We start from the raw sequence: 25852 nt of genomic DNA on the forward strand, positions 1-25852 counted from the left end.
GCTCTGCGTAAAATGAATTGACATAACTTAATTCATTACTACAAATCAATGAGATTAGTTTTTCAGGTGCTAAAGAAAATATCCTGTATTGTTTGTTCTGAAAGGCAATTGAAAGACAATTCAGTGTGTAATTCATTAGGCATTGCATTTCAAACCAGTCTTCAGTTGAAATTGTTTTCAGATTTTTATGGATTCTGTAATTTTACAAATTGGTAACTGCTTTTGAGTGTAAGACACTGAGTGAATTAAACTCCTAGAAGGCTTCTTGGTAGGAACATAAAGAGCATAAAAAAGATTAATACAGCCTGCATATGTAGAAGTGCTTGGGGATTTTTTTCCGTCACTAAAAGCATTCACAGTAGCATCAAAGTATTCTAGATTTCTGGAAGGATATCCCTTTGTAAAACTGCCTAAAAGATGTGTAAATACCATTGCACCTGTTAAAAGATGGTTAAAAGAATACATAAAAGATACATAAATTACTGTATAATCTAAGGATCTGATCTGTCACAATAATCAGGTATTGACTTAATGTAAGGATCATTTTGTGGCCATCTAAGACCTATATTATTCTTGAGGCTTTCTATCTTAAAATCTATGACTGTAAAGATGGATTTCTGTGTTAAAGGATTCTGTTTCTGCTTCTGATTTTTAGCTTTTTATGTTAGCAAGAGGAATCAGAAAAGTCTTGTTCAGTTCTGGTTCTTGATAGCCAGAACAAAAATAATGGCTGACTATGGGTAATATCTAGTGAAGCCTTTTCCAGACTGTGAATGGTATGCCAGTTTTGGAGCAGGTCTGTAAGTCCCTCTGGAGAAATGAGGTAGATCAAAGTGACTTTACAGGTGCACAGGGAGTGCCTCTGGCTGGGGTAGAAGGATGGATCTGAATGGATCTGCCAAAGCATTTCTAATTGACAAGTAGAAACTAGAGAGTGATTCATTTAATTCTTGTTGATGCTCTCTTTTAGTAACTTCCAGAGAAAGGCAAAGTACAGTGTAAGCTTTCTAGCCAGCTTGAGTTGTTTTAGAGGGAGTTTTAGTTCCTTCTCTAATCTGGTACAGTGACTCCTACTGATCATTCTGTTGTTTCCTGTCTGAAGTTAAAATACTAATCACAGTACTGATAAAATACCAATTCTCGTGAACATTGTACTTTGGCTGTGTGTGAGAAATGCTGCCATAGTCTTCTGGTTTCATGTATTCTGGATGTCCTCTGGCTACAGCCTGAGCAGCAGGGTCCCAGGAGGAAGAGCAAGCTGTTTCTTCAGTAGGTAGCAGCAGTTAGGCTTTCCCTGGTTGCCGAAGTCATGGAATGAAAGAATGGTTTGGATTGGAAGAGACTTTAAAGATACCTGGTTCTAACTCTACTGCCATGGGCAGAGGCACCTTCCACTAGCCCAGGTTGCTCAGAGCCCCATCCACCCTTGATTGAACACTTCCACTCATGGGGAATCCACAGCTTCTCTAGAAACATCTTCTAGTAAGTCTGGAGGTATTCCAAAAAGAAGAGTATTTTTTAATTGTGTGCTATTGGACAAAGATGATTTGGCCATAGTGAAAAATCTATGTTGTACATAAATTGTTTGGCAGTTCTGTAATTTTTCTTAGCATATATCATGTAGACCTCAAAGCAAACTGCAACTGTTTTCAACAGTATCTTCAAAATATGCACAAGAGAATAGTTTCAAACACACAGCAAGAAATTGCAATTTTCAAGTTTGGCTTTTTTGTTTGCTTGTTTATTCTGCTTTATGGTTATGTTGAATAGGACTCTTGCTTTGTCCCTCTGCATACTGATGTCTAAAATTACCTTTGGCAGTAAGATGCTTAGCATGTTTGAAGTTGTCTTAATGTAGTACTGTCCTCAGAAAGACACTTAGCTCAAGCATTTTTCAGATATTTGAGTCACAAGCTCAATACTAGAATGAAATAGTGTCATAAACAGTATTAAAAAGAATGAGCTACTTGCCCTAATATTTTTGCCCTGATATGTTTCACTATGAAAGAAAGCCACACAGCATCTTTCCAGAGCCTTTTGCTCTCTTCCTGGTTCTTAATTGGTAGCTTGGAACATCAGGTAGATCTATAGCTGCTAGAGCTATTAATCTGTTACCCTCACCATTCAATGGGAATATTTTCAGTCTGTTTTTGCTTTTAGGCAGCTGTAAAATGCTGAAGATGTCCAGAGACAGAAGTCTCTTTGTCCATCAACCACTACAGATGTGATTTTACTGTAATTAAAATACATGCACTCTAAGTGTGGTATTTGTAAGCAAAGATAGCGAGTTGCCTGTTGGAAAATTGTGTCAAAGTTGGATGGTAAACTACTTCTGTATTGCAATACCATCAACCATCTAAATTAGTGAAGGAGCAGGAAATAGCCTCTGTACCTCTACTCGTATTTTCCAGGCTAGCCTAAGAACAACTTTCTTACTGTAAAGAGCTTCTAAACCAAATGAATCTTCCATAAGTCTAACTGAAGGTATTTCTAGAGCACTCATTTCTGGTGAATTGCAAGTGTTATTTAAAACACTGTTATGTAAGTCTTCGTGGACTGAATTTTTAAATTGCCATTTAGCTTTGAATTCTGAAAAGCTTTTCCTTGCATGCTACCTTGACAAGTTAATAAATTGTTGTCCAGTATGTTAGATTCTCTAAATTTTGCTAACCTTGTGATTAGTACTAAGTGCCTCGTGATCTTTTAGCGTGTTTTCCCTCACAGTAGTCTATAATCAGGATTTACTTCTGTTCACATGTGCAGGCAAGAGCAGTGGGGCATACTGAATGTATTCCTTAATTTTTTTTTTTTATTTTTTTTTAATTTGGGGCTGGAGCAAAGATTTGAGCAGGTTTTCCGACTTTTGTCATGCTAGTTGCTTGCTTGCTTGGCAGTCCTTCCTCTATCTTATCTGAAGGGTTTTTAAAAAGAGAAACAACAGAAAGATGGAGTTAAAAATAAATTGCAATGTATACATGATGTGAAGATGGTACAAGCTTTTCTTTCAGTAACTGTAGGTAAGTCAGGTTTCCACTGCTCTCTATCTCTTGCTGGTAACATCACCTTCCTGTTGAGAGGTATTTCCAAAGGTGTTTTCCAGGTCATACTATTTCACAGAGAGCATCAGAATTTCAACAGCTTTGTCACTTTTTTGGCAGTGAACCATACAAACTTGTCAGATGCTTGCAGGTTATAAATAAAAGTGTAGATATGGATTATGGTGGCTTCATGAAAACAAGAAGTGTTTTTGTAAATGTGTTAATCCTTTCCAGTTAGAATACTATATAGCCATCTTAACTTTTCATTAATTGACTGCCAGTGTTTTTATGGCACTGTTCTTTGAATTACAGCAGTAAAGTTTGCTCATCACAATGTCAGTCTAGCAAAATAGAAAAAACATGGTACTCAAGGTCAGTAATAGATTTTGTTCTCATTTGGACAGTCAAATTGCAAAGGTATAGAAAATACTTCTGCAATGCTTGAAAAAAATCTCAAGGCTCTGGATACAGAGCAACATCTTCTGTAGTACATATGAAGGAGAGGATAGAAACTATATCTTATATTTTACTGTTTTGCCTGAAATATTCTGAACTCTTCCTTTGGATGAGGATTCTTTGGAACTCTTCAGGAAAGTCAGACCACTTGAAATTTGATACTTTCTTATTGTTTGTGAGGCATCCTCATGAGTCATCTTTTCTGGGAATGGTTTTTAAAAGGCAGTGGGATAGATTACATAGGAGTAATCTTTATAGTCATCAGGCAGTATCTAGTAATTTGAGGAACAACTGGATTTTTATTTTAATTTTTGGCCATTGTTTGTCTATTTTGTAAGTTTATTCATCTGTCCTGTCTTGTAGCTTTGAAAGCTATTTGAAATTAAAAAATCTGTCCTAGTGCACTATTGGAGGTAAGGCCTTGACTTTATGAAAGCTATTTTTAAATGTGTGTTTGAAAGGAGAACTTAAATGTAGTTTTACTTTTTTTAATATCTGATGATAAACTTTAGTTTTACCAAAAAAAGTAGAAAGTATTAATTTGGACAGTAGCAGGTTGGGTTTTTTCCAAATCAGAATCTTCATGTATTACATATTCTTGTGCAAAAATATTTTAAAGTAGCTTAATAGTAGTAATACAGCTGTCTCTGAACAAAAATACTGATTTATTAGTTGAAAATGCTCTTAAAAAGTAATTAAAATATTCGTATCAATGGCATTTGTTTCCATGGTCAAGTGGTCAGAGAGGCTATCAAAAATGGTATCAGTAAAGTGCATTTAAAAGAATCAGAATGAGATACATGGGTTTAACTTCCACAATCAGGTCATTAAGTTAGGGCTAAAGTTAAAAGCAAGTTATTGTTTATCCTTCACATTAATATAGTTTTGATACATTCTAGTGTTAAATTTTGCTTGTGACTTTCTGCTTCCTCTGGGAACTGAAGTTAGAATATATTGCTGAGGAGAGCTTAGAGGTCTTTTAGACATACCTCAGGGGTACATTTTGCTCTTGGGTTCAAGATTCAGATATTTTATATATCTGTTTCTTTCCATCTGAATCATGAAGATTGAGGGTTTCTTTTTGTTTTGCTCTGTAATTAGATGAGCGGCAGCCTCTGAAAATATCCCTCTACAATCTCCTAGCTTATATGAGAAATAGGAAGAATCTTTCTGAGGCATTTCATAGTTGTGTTTTCTGGTACTTGTGCAGGATCTGAGGTTTCCCTTGTAAAGTTTTGCTAAGTGTTCTAGCATGTGGCAGCAGGGTTATTATGGAGTGCCTGCCTGTGCCGTCCGTTCCTGTATTAGTTAAATTTTGATGCTATCTAGATTGTGTTTCAAGCAATTGAGTTGTTTCTACATAGTAAAAGATAATGATGTTGTTGATGTAGTGGCACTTCTGACATGGTACTGCTTTTAAATATTCTTGCTCTGGATGTGATACTCAGTGTTTCAGTGGTATCAGAGTTTAACTAAAAAGCATAACCAGTTGCATCATATATTCTGTACTTTAATCTCAATTACCTGAAATCATGATTGGAGTAGGTGTTCTAATTTCTCACTTTTCCCATTATATATATAAATAAAAATACATAAATATATATAATCAGACAAGAAAAAAGCTGAAATGGTTAATCCTGATACTATTTTTGTGTACTGGTAGGTGATTTCTTGTAGATGTTAAAAGCCCTAGCACTTTGAAATGGTTTATTTCTTCTGTAGTTGTGACCTTGCTTATTTAAATTCAGTTCCAGTTGAAAAGAATGCACAACCATCAGTCTACAGAATAGCACTTCACAGAAAAAAAAGAGAAAACACAGTTGTCAAACAAGTGGCTTGATGCAAATGCATTTAGTTGAAGGTGTTTCTTTGGCCTCCAGTCATCCAAATGTTGTCCTGAATAGTTTTTTAACAAATTATACTGTTTTTTGCATATGCTGTCATGGCACCTTCATTAATTATAACTGCACTAAAATAGTTGTATGCTGGTAACAGTTTTTAATTTATTTTACATAGATGAGATGTTAATAAAAAATCTGCTCTGTAGAATGTTTCTTGGAGTGTTGCAAAATTATAAATTAAATAATACTTCAGCTGATTCTTGTAGCTGCCTCTTCAGTGAGATACAGTGGACTTCATAGTAGAGAAGCTTGAACCTGGCACCCCTGACTAGGTCATGTGGTGTCTGACTAAGGCTTAAGATTTCCTAAGATAAAATATCTTTGTATTTTAAATATATTTTTTGAGTCTTAAATCACAGGCCATTTAAGAAGGGTGATTTAATTTAATTGCAATTAGTGTGCTGCTAGAAACATTTAAACAACGAGAGAGCGCAGGTCTCCTCTGTCCAAGGTGCTTTCAAAAAAGAATGGTTGGAAGCACAGCCTGTCTCAGATATTTCAAAATTCACAAATAATCCGTGTCCTCTGTTACCCATTGATCTAATTTATCAGCTTGTTGTCACTGGAAGCAGTATTTGGGGTGCTAAAATGGATTGCCAGCAAGGTACCGAAGCTCTCAAAGAAACTGATCACCTTCAGCACAGTGGTGCCTCTTCATCACAACTGTGAAGAGGAGTTATGGAACAGTGACTTGAATTATGCCTTTAAAAAAAGGCATCTACAAATTACTTTTTTTTTTTTTTTTTTTTTTACTTATACATAATGTATAAAGCAGGGTTCTGTACTTATTTAATAAAAATAGACTTAATACAAAAGAAAGTTTAATTAAAACTCATAACTGGAGATGTCAGAATGCTGATCACAGGTCTGAATATACTTCTTTCTAAATTTAGTTATATATTCTGAATTTCATGATGGATATTATGTACTCAGTGCTTTTGGGAAGTCATGCATAATGTAACAAGGATATTCAGTTAACAGTACCTCTAGCAAATGTTCTCTGAGCTAATGTTGTATGCCAAGTACAATGTGATATAACAAATTATTTATTTATTTTCAATAGATCATTAAATTTTATCCTCAAAATTTTGTGAATTTTCAAGAACTTAGAAAGGAAGCGTAAGCAATTTAAGATATGTGTGTGAGGAGACAGGTTTGTGGATGCAATCAAATCATAATTGGATTTTATAATCAGGTTGCTGTTCCGAGGCAGAAATAATTGTAGCGATTCCATAATGCTGAAATCATACACTTCTCTGTGGCAAAGACTTGTAGTCCTGAAGAAAGCAAAAATCCTACTTTTAAAATAAAACGTTTCCTTTACAAAAATGTGTGACTGTGCAAAGAGAACCAGGCACTTAGGGCCCACCATTTCTCAGTGGAGAAATACTGCAATATCTCTGAAATCAGTTTAAAAGTCACAGTTCTTTTGTTTGACTGTCTTTATTTAGCATAACAGATGCAAAAGGTTTCTAAGAAAAAAAAGTGTTGGCTTTCATATTAGGTCAAGTATTGAAGGATTACACAAATATAAATCATCCACCACAGGTAGTGGAGAAAGTGGCATTTGAATATAATATCTGTGTTTGGGGTGTGTTATGGTTGTTCCCTTCAGATTTTCATCCAGATTGAGATACTAAGGACCAATGACTCTAAATTGTCCTTGAGGATGGGTCTCAGGGAAGAATTAATGTGGCCACAGGAAGCCCTGCCTGACCCCTCGGCAGTTCAGGAGATACTGAGCATAATAAGTTTAAGCGCTGGTTCCTGCCAGTGGTGGAACACCCCAGCAGGGCAGTTTGTGGCAGTGTGTCTGAATCCAGCCATTGGCTGCTGTTTGAGTTTGCTGCTCCTGTCCCCAGTCCTTACTGATGGATGGCAAATGGCAATTGCAGGCAGACCATGTAACAACAGAAAGGAGGCGAGCAGTTCAGCTGCTCACCGTGGAGTTCCTGATGAGTGGTAAAGTGTGGAGTTGCGTTATTTGTATGTTTTATTATCCCTGTATTATGTATTGGTTTATTCCTTTGTACCCCCATGTACAACTTGGTTTATCCCCAGTTTTCCCGCCTTGTCCTCCCTTCCCGCCTTCCCAGTATCTATCCATCACCCTGGAAGAGGTGCAGTCTTTCCCTTTACCCCTCCCAGGTGCCTTGTCTATCACTCGGTGCCCCTTCCCATCCATCCAGAAGCTTCTACTCAGGGCACCGGGTGATTGGGCGAGGACCTGGGGCTCCCCCCATATCCTTCCCCCATTGGACCACATCATATCCCCCCATCCCGGAGCCACCCCCTATCCCTATCCCCATTGGTCGTTGGATACCCCTCCCTTACAGTTTATAAGCCAGTGCAAGCACCTTGTGCTTGTTCCTGTTGGCTGGCATCGTTCTAGGACATTTGGCCCCGTTGCGCTACAATAAACTCGGACTTAGCCCCCAGCAGGATCCGCTCTTCATTTACCACCGCGAGGCTTGCTAGCGCTGCCCGGAACCCACAAAGGCACTCTCCAAACCCCAGCTGGGAGCGGCGGAGGGTGCCTCCATCGCCTACTCTCGCCCCAGGACGAGAGCTAGCCGGGGCTGAGACAAAGGGAACCGGGGCGGGAGCGCGGCAGTAAAGTTAGACTAAAATGACTTCTCCTGACAGCTTTCTAAGCATGTTGTGATCAATTTGCAAATCAGAGAGATTAATATTTATCCTTCTTGTTTTCATTTCCTTCACATATTCCATATATGTTGCAAATATTTGGGAGAATGGGGAAAAAATCATCTTATATTTATTCATAACACAATAGATAAAAATCATTGATTCAATAACAATTACAAAAAGAGTTATACATATTTTAATTTGTTAGGTACTTTCTTCTTTGAGAACTTTAAAATGGTGGCAAAAATGAAGATATTAAGGAATGACCTATGAAAAAATTTGCTAGGAAAAAAAAAAATTCAAGAAATAAAGTTGCTGATTAAGTCTCAGAGATGCGATTAAGAGAACAGTCATTAACAGGGGAAATTAACTGCTTTTTCATAACAACTTGTATCCTTTCCTAGTTCTGAAATATTTTATTTATTTGATATATGTTAAATTCAAGATGCCATTAAAAGTTGAAAAACTTAGTAGGATTTGCAGAACTGGTTATCTTTGTCTATTCTAACCATCCTCTTTCAGCTAGTGATTATAAATTAGGTTTAAGTCTTTTAGCTGCACCAAAATCTCATAAGATATGATGCTTAGAAGTAGTAAATTTTACTAGCAGCAGAGAATGTAGACATAAATGTTAAACTTACAATACAGCATCTGCTTGGATCAACTTAATTTTGCCTACATGTATGTGCTGTATTTAGGGTGGTGCTATTTAATTAGTAACTTTTCAAAAATATGCAATAATATACATATTTTAGAAAATAATAAAAATTCTGGTTGGAATCAGTTTCAATTTCAGATGGAATAGGAGTCATCTTGACACTAACCATGATTAAAAAATGAGCAATAATCACTTGGCAAAAAAGTGATGGCTCTTCTATCATTTGCTAATGCAAAAGGGAAAACTGTGAATTTAAATGATTAGCAGAAAATAGTGGTACACTTTTTGTGCTAAGTCCAGTGTAAAACAGCTGTGACCCAGAATACTGGCATTAAAAAAAAAGTAGCAGTGATTACATGTGAAACAAACTGTGGGAACTAAAAATTTCTGGATTTTAATAGAGTTTATTATTAGTAATTCAAATCACTGATTTAAATTGATCCCCAGATGTTTCTCTCTGCAATTCCTTGAGAAAAGGATGTAAAATAGCATTGCTTTAGTACAGTATGAAAAGTGAAAGCTTCTACATGCCTGTGCAATGTTAATGACATTATGTCTAACCATACCTAAGTTTGATCATTCAGACAGTTTTACCAAAAGGTAATTTTCAGGGAGTTAGATAGAGCCATGTTTCACAAAAGCTGTCCCCACAGGAGCTAAATGCCAAGGTAATCAATCATACAGCGTACTGCATCCTGTTGTTATGGATATAGTACATTATTTATGCAGTATAAAGATTTTTTAAATGCTGTTGCAATGAATAGGCTAGCACATGAAAACTCTAGGTTATAATAAGTTACATGAGCTGAAAATTGCAATTTCATAGATTAAAATCTGTATAGATTCCTTCATTGCTTGCAGCAAGATAGAAACTGATTTGCTGCAAGTGTGGACTTTCAGGGAGCAGCAAAAATTCTGTTAGAAGTCTGCAGTACGTTAATTGCATCTACAGATGAGTATTTGTATACCACTTGTATTTGTTACTGAAATCCAAGAGTTGCTCCTCAGTCACTGGAAATAGGGTAAAACTTTTTGGCAGCAGTACAAAACCCAAAGACTGTTTGAGATAGCACAATTTAGGTTCTTCAGCGGGCCATTGCATAGGATATAATTAGGCACAGGCTTCTGATGGAAAATTGTCTCAGTTTTCATTTTTTCCCCACTGCATTGTTCCAAACATTTCAGTTTTGCTGAGAATGAGATAGCAATCTTCACCAGGTTCATTTAATAAGCAGTTACATTTCTATGATAAGCCCTAAAAGACTGATGGAAAACAGAACAGTGGTGGAAAAAATAATGGTTTCCATGAAATGAGAGTGACCTGCATCCCTTTTCCCTGTCAGATATTTTGGTTGGTTTGAAGGGAAATATGCAGTTATACCTGTAGAGTGGTTTTCAAATTGTGATCATTACCCCTCTGTGGCTGAAGAGTTCTGAAGCTGAGTGACTTCCAGGGTTATTGGGACAGTGCTGCTGTTTCTTACCATGCCTTGATATATTTTATTATTGTTGCCTACATACTTTTTGAGCCCATGTAAACTTCTGGATACTTTTGTGAAACTTTCTCTTTGGTAGAGAGAAGAGGTGCCTTTGTGTTTTCCACCATGCATTCTCTAATTCTGTTGCTGTTGATTTCATTCTTCTATACCTGGGACTTCTTCCTCTTGTCTGTTTTTCTACATCTTTTGCAGTCATGCAGTCAGCTCTTGTGCCATTCTCATGCCTTCCTACTCTCCCCGTTTCCTACTCTCCCATTTTCTCTCCCCTTTGTCTCTATTTGTCATCACTGCCATCTCCATCAGATCTTCTCTTTGTAGTCTTCCTCTCTTAGGCCCTTTCACTCTTGCCTTACAATTCTTCCCTGTTTGTCTTTGATTCCCACTTCCACATTGGTCTTTTATACTTTTTGAGCTGCCACATTTATTCATGCCCTTCTCTTCATTTGCAACATAGACATGTTTCAGTTCTACTCAAACATTAATCAGCCTTCCTCTCAATTGTTGGTCATTCACTTGGCCTGCCTTTCCATATGCACTCCAGTTTCAGGAGGTTTGCAGATATGACCACACTCTGTTCTGGTGTCTCTCTTCTCTACTAGCTCCTCCTGTGTGATTTCTGGAATCTTAAAATATTCAGTTTCCTTCTGTAATGGTGTTTTGCAGTCTTTTGCTTTTTCCCTTCTTTTACTCATGGAGAAAAATACAAATTCATGTCTGTACTCAGGAGTCTTATTTCAGTTTCTCGACTCCAGCTGTACCTTTCTGCCTAAATTAAAATCTTAGCTGATGGATTTCATGGATTAGGCAATACTGAAGAAATATGTTCGAGCTTCTTTGCTACCTTCTTTCACAGTCACTCTGTGTATCACCGCTTTGTCTCACTTCAGCCTATACCTTAGCATTGCTATGGTTACTTTCTGGTTCTTGTCTAAATCCTTCCTAATTCTCCATTTGTCCTTTCATTTGCCACAGATGACAAATGTGTTCTTTCCTTCCAGAAAGTTCTCCTGCAGGTTCTCCCTGTACTAGCATTCCCCAAGCTTGCTGCACATATATTATTACATTTTACTCAATTCCTCAAGTAACTGACTCAGCAATTATTCTTAAATTGGGTTGGATTTTTTGCTTTGAAGTTACTTTACATTATTTTAGACCTGAAAATTTGTTTCTTTCAATTAGTTTAAAAGATTTTGCCTCACATAAATCTTTCATGTTCTTCATGCTTATCATTTTTAAGACACGCCTGTCATACTTTTTCATGTAGATAAAATTGTTATCAGATATTATAATTTTCTGTCTGCTGTTGGATGGCTGCCAGTCTACCTCAGAATCTTTTTCATTTTTCTCATTCAGGTTCCTCTTTGCAGCAATGCTCATGGAAATACCAGAGGGCAGGCCTCTTTGCTATGTCATGCCCATTGCTCAAATCTTTCCCAGGCAGCTTGCTTCCTTGTCATTCATCAGTCTAGATTAATCTGTTCTCTTATGGCTTATATGTGGCACTTACACTTTTGTGCCAGCAGTTGTATTCTACAAAATATTGTCGAAAGAGATTCATGGCTTAAGAAGGTGAATTCAACAACAACAAAAGCAATTAATAATAAATGACCCTACAATTCTGCAGCATCAGCCAGTGCTTTCTGAATTACTAGTTATTTGTTTTGAAATTTAAACAAATACGAATCTGTTGCAGCTGCTGCATAGGTCTGGAACAAAGGCACACAAGGTCTTGTTCTCACAGCAAGCAATCAAGCCAGTGCTGTGAGCTGTGATGCCTCTTCTGTGTTTCTTTTCCTCAGTTCATGTCAAAGCACCAGAAGAAGTTAAAATAACTTTCACTGCCTGGAATTAATTTGATTCATTATTTTTCTCCTTGTAACTGAGGTATCTTATATGGATATTTTGTACAAGCATTTAGAGTACGTGACTTAACCAGTACAGTGAAAGCATTAAAATGGTGTCGTTGGACAAACACTTAATGGCAGTGCAGTTCTTTGTTGTGTACTGAATACAAATCAGTTGTTTTAAGAAAAGAGCAGAACTAACCAGTTTACAGAGTTACGTGACTTAAAGGGCTTCCCTTCTAATTATTTCATGTCAGTGCTGCTGTTCATCTGTTCCTTTTTGAAAAATACCTATCACTAAGCAAAGAGTGATTCCTGCCTGCAGTCTCTGCTGTGAGTAGTGCTGGTGGTGGGACACTGCTGTGGCGCAGCAGGGATGCAGCTCCCGCAGGCTTATGCAAAAGTGCTGGGAAGTGATACAGAGAAGATTCTCTCATGTAGGCACCACCTCTGGACATATGCTGAGGTTCTCTGGGGAAGGCGGATGTGTTGAAATGTTTGAACACAGACACTACTTTGGAGACTTTGTGTATTTGAGCTGACAGCTATGACTGCTGTGAACCTGAAAGTCAAGAGAAAGGAGGAGTGTAAAGACAGTCCAAGGGTTATGTGTTGAGAATATAAGTTCAGGAACATTGTTCTGTACTGTAGTTTTCTAGTTGGAATTTAGCTGGTTTGTTTGTTTGTTTGTTTTGACATGGCCAAAGACTTTTGGACAAGTATGCTGGCATGTTTAATTCTCTCAGACTTCAGTAATTTCCTTTTACCCTGCTGCTTTCCAGAATATAATGTATTGCAGTGTGTATTTTGCTTCTAGTGCTATCTACTTAGTAACTTAGTTTCTTTTCTGTTGTATTTTCATGTCTATAGCATGAATTACATTTAAGATAACAATGTAGTTGTTTTATCCTGATACGAGACTTCCCTATTGCTAAAATCACGTTGATAATTGTGGCTAATAACAACTTGAAGAAACTTGTCTTTACAATAAGTATTCTACATGTGTCATATAAGAACAAATTAGAAAAGAAAATGTGTAAGGTCTAGTTCTGAGACATATAAATTATAATTGAACTCTAAATACATTAAAACAAAAGGTCTTTGAGTAGATTGAGAACTTCTCACCAATTTCTATGAGTTTTGTGTTTTCAGTACTTCTGAACTGTGCTTGTGGCAGGAGCCATTTCCAGCACAAATTGCTTTGCTACAATTACACAGGAATTTGAATGTCAGAATATATGCATCAGTGTCTGCTTGTTTGGAACACAGGCTTACCCATTCACTGACCATAAAATGTGGGGCATTTAGGAAAGCCGAGAAAGAAAATGAAGTATTCTCATGTGCATTATGTGAGAGTGCTGGTAAAAGTAAGGTTCTGCTGGCTAAACGAGGCATACTGTATTGTTAGAAATAAAAAATGACTGCATGAAATTGAGCCTTGATGTGACTGCTAGTGATCAGGAATGGTGAATGACTGAAGATGAAGCTAAGAGTTATCTGTCCCTTCTGTTGAAAATCAAGAATCAAATTCTCTAAAGTGTTGTAAAAGCCAGGAACTTGGACCAACTCATTCCAGAGCCCAAAGATTGGTGAGATCATCTCAGTGCAAGGATCGTGTCTGGCTGACTAACCTAGAACATTGGTTTCCCCAGTTTTTGGTGACCATCCTACCTGGCCAGAGCCATTGAACATGGATACGCCTTAGCTGGTACAGTGGGGAACTGTGAGGTTTGGCACAGCTTGGACAGCTCTCTGTTTGTCAGACCACTCATAGCTTGCTCCACTGACTCCCAGTCAGTTTCCAGTATAGACTAAGACTTTTGTCTTGATCTTCAAAACAACTGTTGGATCAAACACCCTAGCAATATCAAAGGCTGCATTTGATTTTTGAACTGCCAGAAAAGTATTCCTCTGGGGCAATGTAGATGATTCACCAATCATTCATCAGCTGGGGACGGTGTGTTGGGCAGGGGTACAGGCTATGAAAAAAGCCCAAACCTGTGAGGTGATCAGGTGAATCCAGAGTACGATATTTTAAAGGAAAGGCTATAAAACCGCTCTGTATATATAAATGGCTTCCATCATAAACATGATACAAAAGCAAACTTCATCTAAAAAATAATTGTCAAAAAGAAGAAAATAAAGAAAATTTGGAATGTTGTCAGATCTTACAAGATACTTCATTTTCAAATATGCTGTTATATGAGCCATAATATGCTTACTTTTGAAAGTTGTGTACCTGTGTTGGGTAACCTCCCAGCAGCATTTAGAACTTACCTTTTCATGGCATTACAATCACAGGCACGACTTACTGGGAAAGGCCATAGTAGCAAAAACCAAATGCGGCATAGTTCAAAAAGGACTGAATATTGTGTAAGTGTGATGGACTCAAATTAACTGTGATCAAATTCTAAACAAACCTTAAGAGTTTTATTTCCAGCTAATTGGAAATATTCTCCCACTGTGCTTTGTAAAGTACTATCGACAGAACTGATAGGGCTTAAGCAATTATTTCTCCCCTCTCAACCTGGTTGCTAGAAACTGATAAATTGCCTAAAGTGTTCAAAAGTACAACTCTAGACAATTTAATTGGAGAGAAAAAACTTACTAAATTAGATATAAATGAAATACCATAACAGATATGTATTTTAGAAATGAAATCTTGGTAAATACAATATTTTTCTATGTACAGGTCTTCATGGTGTTTTTTTCAGTTCTCTTTTTCCTTTTTCGTTGTTGTTGTTGTTTGTTGTTCAATTGTTTTTTTGTGGGTGTTTTTGTTTTTTTTGGTGTGTTTTTTTTTGGGTTTTTTTTTTTTTTTGTTCTGATAATAGTCAGATAATTGCTACCTAAGTGCCTATTGCCTGGTAGAAATGAGACATCATTCTGGTTTTTTCGAACATTCGAGTCCCTTGGGTGTTTGAGGTACATCAGTTTCTTAATTTTAACTTTCTCTTAGCCTGTGTAACTAATTTACCTGAGCTCCATCAGCCATTCAGGCCCCTTTAGGAGAAGGGGAAGTTGTCATTGCATCTTGTAACAAAGACAGAAGGTGAGTTGGAGGTATTCTGTTGATAAACATGGCAAAAGCTCTAGAGGAGCCTGTCCTGTCTGTGTCACAGGGTGTATGTTTACAGAATTACTGCAGTAAAGTCAAATGTGATTGTTGACTTAGTACAGTGTGGAATGTTGAAGGCAACAAGGTTTCCAAAACTTTCAGCACAGAAATTTTGCTGAATTTTTCTGAAATGTTGAGTTTGCATAAGAAGACTCTCTCCTTCAGAGGGAGACTGTGTGAATGCAAAAATTATTGCATCTCAGTGTTATGTTCAAACTGAAAGTCTTTGTGCAGGTTGCTGTTGAACTAGAATTAGAAAATACATGGGCTGGTGTGGTACAAAGAGAGAGCTTGTCATCCCTGAGCAGAGTGAAAAGATGGTTGCCACTGAATTCAGTTCTCCTGGCCAGCCTGATTTGATGTCTTTGATGTCCAGCATGGCAAGTTTCCTTCCACAGTTCAGCTTCACAATAAATACACCCTCCAAAGTGTGTGTTAATTGCAGCCAGCCTTAGACGTAAAGTACAAGCCATCAAAATCTCTTCTTCTAATCTCTTTTGATGGCAATTACCTTAGGACAGGTCTAGTCCTCAGTCTGTAAATTACATCCTAGTTGTGTCTGAAGAACTTTTACATGTGTCATTTTGAACTATGATTTTACTTCTTTTCTCCAGCTCTTGTGGTGAGTAATGTGAAGTTGCAAGGCTTCTTCTTCCTGACTGGCTGATATAAATTTGAAGTGAGAGAGGAAGAATAATGAGTTTCTGTTGTTCAGCTGTGGATGATAAATGTTCCTGCTCAGGTTCTTAACATTTTCAGGGTCTTAGAAATATTTTAATGAATACGTAAGCAGTGATACTTAAAGGAAATACAGCCTCATTATTCCTGTTGAGTGAAAGAGGCATCTTTGCCAATTATTTCTTTTGCTATAGCAAGCATTATGTTTAACACTTCTCTGCATATTTTCTGCTGGACAAAATTAATATGAATGTGTAATTAAAGCAAGGGCTTGGTCTGTGTGTTATAATGGAGAATATTAATAAACAGCCCAAGTTTTAAAAGATGACTGCCAATAAATGTTAGTATTACAGAACTCTGTTTCATGGTGTCATGCATACATATTAAAAATACATTATTTCATACAATAGCTTTGAATGATACTTCTCTTTTTCTTTTCTTTTTCAATATAAGATTGGTATGCACCAGCTATATGAAAATAATAGGTGCAGGTGGAAAGACAAGTAAAGAGCAAATATTTAATGTTGTAAGAAATTAAAATAAACTATAATTTAATGCAGAACGATTTTCAGATAAGAAAATTCATTAGCAAAAAGGTGACCTTCAAAATAGTTTTCTGTGGCATTAGTAATGCTCTATAATATTGTACTAAGAGATGAGCTTGAAGACATTTTTTTGTAAGCAAAAACTCTGCCAAACCAAAACCAACCTTCTTGTGAAGTGGTACCTGAAGTTCCTGAGTTGCTTTTCTGTTGGTGGTTGTTACCTTCAGAAACTTACAGTGCTGAAGAGTCTGACAATGCTTTTAATAATTTTATACACCCAGCTATATATATTTATATATACTTTTACTGGTATTTAAAGTAGTAAAGAACAAAATGTGTGTTCAGTATGTTTTTTCTCTGCCTTCTGATTGGAAATCTGGCTTTTGTCCCTTTTTTCTATTTGCTTTCAGTAAACTGCAGAAGTGTCACAGTTCAAGCAAGAATGGACTCTTGCAGTGGTGACTAATCTTACCCTTCACCAGCTCACTGCCTTTCACTCACTGTATATGCAGATATAAAAGAGACCATTGGTATGGTTTCTGTTTGACTTTTAAATTTATTTTTATTGCAGGAAGGTACATGCACATAAAGACTGTTCTTTAAAAACTTGATAGAAATGGTGAAAAAGCAAAACAAAAATTAACTTTAAATATATAATGATGTGAAGTTATTCATAGAATGAGAGATCATTTAAATGAGTACATTTTTAGAAACTCAGCTGTGTGCATGTTGATTAGATATATAAACAAAAGGTAGCAATGTCTTTAATTATAATTTCTTGGAATTAGTTTTTGCTTTCCAGCATAAATATGCATGGACCTAGGGTTCACGTTGCTTAGAAATACCTGTAAGCTTTCTGTCTGTATTTCTGTGTGCAAATGCAATTGCATGTGCCCTCCAGTGTATATGGTTACTTTTTGCCTGCTAGCAAAAATTTACAAAAGTGCCATCAGTTCAGGATTCAGTGGAGCAGAACCTGTATCTACAAAATTAGCCAGCTTTTTTATATTATCCAGTACTTTTATGGAGCAGCATCTTCTGTGCTCTCTTTGTTAAGGAATTAGCGAGGCACTGGCACCCCTTGGGGAAACTTGCCAATGCCATCAACCCATCCTGAGATGTGCTGTGGGGACAGAGGGAGGCTGAGTCCCAGAGAGGAGGGATGAGGGGATCTGGGAAGATGCCTGAAGAATGTGTATCCCTTGCAGAGGATGGTTGAAACTCCCTTAGAGCAGCTAATTCAGGTTAAGCAGCTCTTTGGTTTTTAAATGCAAGAACACCCAGATGAGTTTTAAATCAGACTATTTCATAAATTCACCTAACAGCAGTAATTTATGTGTCCAGCTGTGAGTATCTCTTTGCCAGTGTGTTTCTGAGGGGCAGTAAAGCTGCGTATTACTTAGACACTTGCTCTCAGATGGCTTTTCATTAGTTGCTGCCCAGATCTCTCCTTGATTTCATAGATTTAAGATTACAATATTGGAAAGTAGAATTTGAACATAAATCCTTGTGCTTCCTTTTTAAATAATGTTTCTTCAACCTTTAACAAACAGCCTTGGAGGAGAGTGCTGATGATGACAGAAATGATTCTCTTTTCCTGGCTATAATGCTGGTGGTGTTTGACTGCATTTGAGGGCAGTGGTTTTTGTTACAGCCTCCCTATTAATGGGGTTATGACAAGTAACATGGACTAGTTTGCTTGTCTTGTAACTCTCCCTTTGTCACCTCACAGGCTGAAGAGGAAACTGTGGCCTTTCTTGATCACAGTGGAAGTGAAGAAGAGTTTGATCCAAGCACTCTCCCAGATCCTGATAAATACAAAGACTCTGATGCAGAGCAGGATTCAGAAAGTGAAGACAGCTATAGGTATGCACCATCTTCTATGTTCATTTTAAAATGATGGTTTTTTATAAAGTGCTTTGTTTACATGTTAGGAATTCATCTTACAGTCCATGGGATTTAGTATTTGACTTATAAAAGGTTGTGTGTTAGGTGCTGAACAGAAATCTGAGCTAAAGGCTAATATTTTATTTTGTGAAGTTGTATAAGAATGATTTTTGAGTCTATATTGTAGGGATCTTGGTGAGACTGTTTCACATGCAAAAATCTTGATTAATATCCTGGAGGTTTCATATGTTTTTGTGGTGGGTATAACTTCTCTGGATGCCCAGTGCCCACCAAAGCCACTCTATCACTGACCTCCTCAGCTGGACAGGGAAGATAAAATGTAGTGAACAGTTCAGGGGTTGAGATAACACCAGGAGAGAGATTCCTCACCAGCTACTGTCATGGATGAAGCAGATGTGACTTGTGAAAAAATGAATTTATTTATTGCCAATCATATGACAGTAGGGTAATGAGAAATAAACCCAAATTTTAAAACACCTTTTCCCCATATCTCTCTTCTTCCCCAGATTAACTTAAAATTTCTTCTGCATCCTCATCCTCAGCAGCACAAAAGGATAGGGAATGGAGGTTGCAGTCAGTTCATCACACGTTGTTTCTGTCACTCCTTTCTCCTCAGGAGAGGATCCTTTCCCTGCTCCCATGTGGGGTCTCTCCCACAGGTGACTTTTTCCACAATCTTCTTTCCTGTGGAATGCAATGCTTCTTTAACTATTCCAGTGTGGGTCCCTTCCATAGCATACAGTACTTCAGGAACACATTCCTCCAGTGTGGACCCAAGTCCTGCCAGCAAATGTGAATGTGCTCCAGCATGGGCTCCTCTCTCCATTGGGCCACAGGTCCTGCCAGGAGCCTGCTTCAGCATGGGCTTCCCAAGGGATCATAGCCTTCTGGGGCTCCATGGGCTGCAGGGGCACAGCTGCCTCACCATGGGCTGTGGGGGAGTCTCTGCTCTGGCACCTGGAGCACCTCCTGCCCTTCCTTCTGCACTGACCTGGGGGTCTGCAGGGCTGTTCCTCTCACATATTCTCACTGCTCTCCCTGGCTGTTTTTGTGCTGTTTTTTCTCTCCTTAACTATGGTATCCCAGAGGCACTCCCACTATCACAGATGGGCTCAGACTTGGCCAGTGGTAGGTCTGTCTTGTTTCAGAAATGCATTTGACTTCTGGCACATTGCAGGTTCTTTCTGTGTGGAAGGAAAAATGTTGAAGTGATTTAAGGCTTCCATGATCCCTTTGCACCTGTGCTGTATCAAATAAATTTGTGTACGGTAGAACTTGCTAAGTTCTATGATTCAGTATTGTTCAGACTCAAGACTCAAGTGAAATGGACTCTCAGTAGAAGTAACTGTATAATAATAAATTAAACTAATTCAAATCAGTGTTTATAATGGTATGAACCAGAAGAATTTGTTCCATGTAGTTTAATAGAAAAGCACAGGGTGGGAATGAGGATCTGTAGTTGATGCCAAGATACTGTGGGAGGATGAAGGGATGCCCCATGAAGTCCTGTATTGTTCACTGCAACAAGAAGGCCACTTCAGTGATTCTGACAATGTATCATGTAACAGATGGAAAAGGATGATCTTGACACCTAAATGGGAGCGTAGACCTAGTCTAAGTTCATAAAGCTCTTGCTTTTCACATCTGAACTGGGTTAATCCTAGGGGCTAGATTATCCTTACCTGTGTGTCACTGTGTGTTGTGGAGTCAGTATGCAGGACTGGGTGTGGGACATGGATTTAAGGACTGGATAGCCCTAACCACCTAAGGCTGGTGGCCATGTCCCCTGGAGCCTGTTCACCAGTGAATGCCAATAGAACTGACAAGGATGGGGAAAAGCATTGCTTTTTCTGAGCAGCAGTAAATCGCTCTTTCCTTTTGTGAGTGGAGTATGTATTCATACATCGGGTTTTGTATTGATCCTTTCCTCAGAATGTCAGCTAGACTCAAGATTAGCTGCATGTTAAGAATAAAAGTTGACAGAGACGGACAGACTTTTGGCAATGGCAGTAAGTGCAGACTTTGGTTGGATCAGTGTCTGATCTGGCCCCCCTAAAGTCAGGTCATGTGCTCTTAAGGAGAGCAAGGACTCAAAGAAAGTCAAGGTCCTTGATAATCTCCCCTTCCTGTGGAGTAGATTAGGAAAGAAAGAACATACACTGAAGGAAACCAGGAAAGTTTCCTTATGTCTAGACATACCTACACTGAGCATCAAAGCTGCCTTTGGAGCTGGAGAATGTTGAAGAAATGTGGTTTCATGAACACTGCTTACTGGAAAGAGTCCTTGGCCTGTCTTACTGCACCAAAATATTGAGACATTGCCCAGAAGAGTTTTAGCTGGCACCATCCGAAGTTGCAGCAGTTGTGGACAATCTCACAGTTGCGGGCCAATACTTGTGCCCGCACCGTGCCCAAATCCATTTAGCCTGTAACAACATGACTGATATTCCCTGGGCAGGCCATGGCCAGCACAGGATTGTCCATCACGTGCTGTGCTGTCACCGCAGTCACCAGTGGTGCTGCCTTCCTGCACACCTTGCTCGGGCACCCTTAGAATCAGAAAGCCTGTTTGCAGCTGCTCCAAGTCAGCTTCAGTGCTCACTGTAGGTATGTCTGGTGATGTGCTCTGAGAACCCTGTAGATGGCTTTTGAGAAGGAGCGAGATATAATGAAGGAAATTAATTTGAGGCTGTTAAATCAACACTCATGCCTCATGCAGCTCTCTTAGAATTGCTATTGAATTGTATGATGAGTTGCTAGGAAATATCGGCTGAGAGTAGCAGACAGTAAAATTGAGCTTTGAGATTAGAAAACACAACTCTATTCTGTTTTTTATTTCCAAAATCCAGAGATTTTGTTCAAAGAGTTGGATTAAAATAGAAATATGTTGGGTACACTAGCTGCTCCTTGCTTTAAGAGGGGAAAAATGCTTCTAATAGTGAGACCTAGGGTGTCTTCTTTCAAGAGTCTTTAAAAAGAGACTATCTGTCCGTGGTTTCAGAAGTCAAAACTATTGTTAATCTTCTCTCTGTCCTCCCACAGAATTTTTTTAACTGGGGGAACTGTACAAATCATGAGTTAAATTTGCCTTTGCATAAAAATTCCCTTCCAGCCATACCTCTATAAGCAGAGTAATTAAAGACTTCAGGCATGTAATATGAGATTAATTTTTGTATATCTAGCAACATTCATCATATTTGGTTTAAGGCTATCAAATGTAAATTGTTAATGAGGTGAAAAATCTAAGAATATAGAACAGGGTGAAGGAAAAGCAGCTGGATTTGTTAAATATTCATTTTGCAGTCAGATTGAGTTTTTGGTATTTCTTATTCTTCAACCTCTTTAAATAAAAGTGTGGAGGAAGAGGAAAGTTCCGATTGACCTCATAATTATCTTATTTAAATCTTTAATGGGTGTGACTGATCACATTAACTCCTAGATCAGCATGAAGAAGACTGTGGACATGAGGGGAAATATCTTAGTTCTGGTACTGTTCTCTTTGTGACTTTATGGACAGTCACCTGGTGACAAGTGTGCAAGCTAGTAGTCAGTGCTACTTTGTTATGTGCCTTCCTTTATATATGAAAATTATGGGCAAATTGCAGTTGTTTACAGCTTCTTCTTACAGCAGGATGCTGATGATGATCTGCTAAGTTTTGGGTCATTCTTGATGAGGTTGACATTACATTGTCATATCTGTGACTTTGTGAAGGCCGGAACTTAATATTGTGATGGCCAGAAAAGCATCGTAGGAGAGACATTATAAAATGTCTCAGTTTAAAAGCCTTGGTCATTCTGATTAGCTGCAAAATTGGACACTGAGATATTTAATTGCTCTTTATGGAGGCTTATCTATTCAGTTTTAGAGGTGTTTTGATTTATATCAGTGTAAGGGTAAAAAAGATTCTTAAGATCAAACTGCTAACCCAGCACTGCCAAGTCTCACTAGACCATGTCCCTCAGTGCCACACGTACAAGTCTTCTAAATACCTCCAGGAACGGTGACTTCAGCACCTCCCTGGTCAACCTGTTCTAGGTCTTGACAGCAAGCCTTTTGGTGAAGAAAGGCTTTTATTTCCTGTTTTCCAATCTAAACCTCTACTGGTGCAACTTGAGGCCATTTCCTCTTGTCCGTCACTTGCTACCTGGAAGAAGAGGCTGACTCCCACCTGGCCTTGCCCTTCTTTCAGGCAGTTGTAGACAGTGATGAGTTCCCCCCGAGCCTCCTGTTCTCCAGGCTGACCCCCCCAGCTCCCTCAGCTGCTCCTCACAGCCCTTGTGCTCCAGCCCCTTCCCCAGCCCCGCTGCCCCTCTCTGGACACGCTCCAGCCCCTCAATGTCTTTCTTGCAGTGAGGGGCCCAGAACGGAGCCCAGGGTTGGAGGTGTGGCCTCAGCAGTGCTGAGTGCAGGGGGACGGTCACTGCCCTGCTCCTGCTGGCACAGCAGTGCTGATCAGGCCAGGGTGCCATCGGCCTCCTTGGACACCTGGGCACACCCTGGGGCACGTTCAGCTGCTCTTGACCAGCACAGCCAGGTCCTTTTCCATCTGGCAGCTTTCCAGCCACTGCCCTCAGCCTGTAGCCCTGCCTGGGGTTGTTGTGACTTCAGTGCAGGACCCGACCTTAGCCTTGCCGAACCTCCTAGAGGTGGCCTCAGCCCATTCATCCAGCCTGTCCAGATCTAGAAAATAACACAGCACAATATATTTTAATTACCATTTTTATGTGCTGTAGCATTCTGACAGCAAGTAAGGAAGAAGCTGCACTGGGCTTTATGGAAGGGACTGCAGTAATTAATCTTCATTAGGATTGCTGCCATGGCCTTGTGAATTAAAATTTATTACATGGAAAAAGTTTTCAGCACAGCATGTTTGATTAGCAAAATGCCACTATTTATGGGAAAAAATATTCCTAACTTTTCTGAAATGTATTTTACTAGCAGATTCATTCATTATTCCTTTACGTTTCTTTGGGAAAGAGCTTGTGTGCTTTATTGCAGCCTGGAAATTTGACTCGTGGCCTATAGTTCAGTGGCAAGGGCGGTTTGTTTCCAGAGGATTGCTGGTAAACCTATGCTCCAAAGCATTCTTTGGTAAATGTTAAGTGAAGCAGAGCCTGTCTAGAGATCTTGCCAGGACCACGTTGTTTAAACAACAGCTACTTGGCTGTGTGATTACACATTTCAAATGGCTGATTCTCAAGCATTTAAAATCTAAACCTTATAGCTTGTTAAGATATTTGTGTCTGTGGGAAATGATAAAAGGACTGGCTCTGCAGCATGGCAGGCCTTCAGGTAATGGAGACTGAGGAGGAATTCATTTGACAGTAAGTGCAGAAGTTATTCCCATATAGCTGCTTTTGCACACTCAGTTCTTTCAGATATGGAGATGAGAGTTATGCCTGTTACAACTCCTCCAAAGAGCTTTCTGTCCATACAGCTAAGGAAAAGCACCCTGAATGAGCACAGGGTATCTCTGAGCATCATGATGCCACACATTTTCACCTCCCTTTTAAAATTGCTATGGTCACCTTTTGTAAAAGCTACAACTCGGACTCCTCCTTCAGAGTAGTACATCCCCTTTCCACACCGCCCAAACCAGTGCTGGCAAAACTGTCCTGGAGGAACCGGGATGGGGGTTGGACTTGCTGTTCCTCAAAGGTCCCTTTCAACCCAATCATTCTGTGGACAGTCAGTCTGTCTTTCTTCTGCATCTCAAAATCAGGAACATCTTAATTCGTATGTTTCACACGATTCTCTGTTTACCTTCTGAAGCTGTTGTTATCAAATACTGTTTTGCATCTACTTTTTGTACATCATGAAAACTCAACCATTTAACTCTATTTGTTGCTTGTTGGTTTTGCTGCTGCTGCTTCCTGTGTTATACATTCCTCTTTATTCACTTCTCCAGTTTACAGCCCAGCTGGGGTCAAATTAGTGTGAAAATACACTTGCCTAGGTGTAGATGCATTTTCTGTTTACACTGCTAATCAAGCTGCACTATTCCTCAGTAACAGTAAGAAGCAGATTGACTCAGCAGAATCATGCCACAAATCTTATGAAAATCCATCAAATCCATCATAATTGTGTACATGTGCTTTTGTTTGTGGAAAAAAAACTGAGGAATCTCACAGTTCAGTTCCTTCTAAATGTGTTTTATATTTAAATGTTTTACCTTATAGATATCTAGACCTATGGGTCTCTGAAACTCCAGAAGTGATTATAATTTTTGGTGTTTAAAATCAGATGTTTCATAGCTTATAGGTACAAATGCATAGCTTGTGAGGTTTCTGCAGTGGTTAATTGCTAAGATGTTTTTAACTAATGTCCTAGATGAAGCATTAGTCAATTATGAATGCAAACTGGGCTTCAGAGTCCATTCAAAGACTGAAAATAATTGGCTCTTTTGCAAACAAGCTAAAATGCTTTTACTTAATGAGGCCTTTCTTGAGCTTTTAAAGTGAACCCCTACAGTCTGTCCTGATCAAAGCTAACACCATGAAATCCAGCCCAGACGCACACTGTCCACTTGGAAATTTGAGAATTTATTCTGCTTCCGTATAGTTTCATATCTTGTCAGTATAGCTTCAGCATTTATGGAATATCTTAAGCATTACAGAGAGAAATATGAGAGTCCTTTCCCCAGAAAAGAAATAAAATGTTGGTAATGAGCCCTGAAAAGCCGCCCCCATGCAAATGACAGCTCAAAGCCAGTAAAGTTGCTATATCCTGTAAATTATAGGATGAGTGAGTATTTGGAGCAGTCATCATCTATTCATGGAATTACTGAATGTTTTTGGTTGGAAGGGACCTTCAGATCATCTAGATCCAGCAGTCCCTCTCATGGACAGGGGGGCCTTTCACTTGACCACATTTCTTTATACTCATCTTTTCTCTTGGATAGGCAGGGAAGAACAGTATAAAGGGTAGGGTATTACATTTGCCTTAATTGTGGAAATTCAGAATGTTTCTTACAGGATTTCCCTCCTTCCTCTGGGCTGTAATGAGCAGGCGGGAGATGGCACCATTCTTCTGTGAAAGGTGGGATGGATGAGAGAGGGAGGCAGGTCATACTTGTGCAGCCCACCAGGACAAGGCCATCAGATCTCCTGTAATAATTTCTTCATCTCTGTGGAGGGGCAGCCAGAAAGCACAGTGTACAAGCTGCACTGTGCTGCTGATCCCTCTCAGACAGCATCTGGGGACTTGCTGAAAACTGCTGTGTTTGGGGTTAATGTTTGGGTTAGGCTGGTTTTCAGTGAGTGGTGAAACCAGTATTTTACAGACTGTTAACTAGTCCTAGTAATGAGAAAAAATAAGGTGGGCAGCTGAAGGTGGGCTGAATTGGGCATTAGGTTCCTTTGCTGTGTTGATTCTAAGGACAGTATTCCCCAGTTAGAGCTATTTATTGTAACTGCTGTTTATAATAGTTAAGTGTCTAAACAGTATTTCTGAATGGAACAGTTCACAAGCATTACATTTACACTTGAGCAATTTTAAAAACTATGGGGAAGAAAAATTTATTGTTGAAACTCTTTTTTTCAGTTTCTTGCTGAAACTGAA

The 25852-nt window shown here is 38.7% G+C and overlaps 1 protein-coding gene across 2 annotated transcripts in view; it reads left to right on the forward strand.

Moving 5' to 3' along the window:
- DDX10 (DEAD-box helicase 10) overlaps nt 1–25852 on the forward strand; it is a 267130-nt gene that overhangs the window by 126182 nt on the left and 115096 nt on the right. For both annotated transcript variants that reach the window (XM_021529396.4, XM_085576092.1), the window contains exon 17: nt 18116–18249. In XM_021529396.4, coding sequence (XP_021385071.4) covers nt 18116–18249 — 134 coding nt within the window. The remainder of the gene's footprint in view (nt 1–18115; nt 18250–25852) is intronic.

The sequence above is a fragment of the Lonchura striata genome, chromosome 1, assembly GCF_050655825.1.
Source record: "Lonchura striata isolate lonStrDom1 chromosome 1, ASM5065582v1, whole genome shotgun sequence".
In the NCBI taxonomy this organism is placed as follows: domain Eukaryota; kingdom Metazoa; phylum Chordata; class Aves; order Passeriformes; family Estrildidae; genus Lonchura; species Lonchura striata.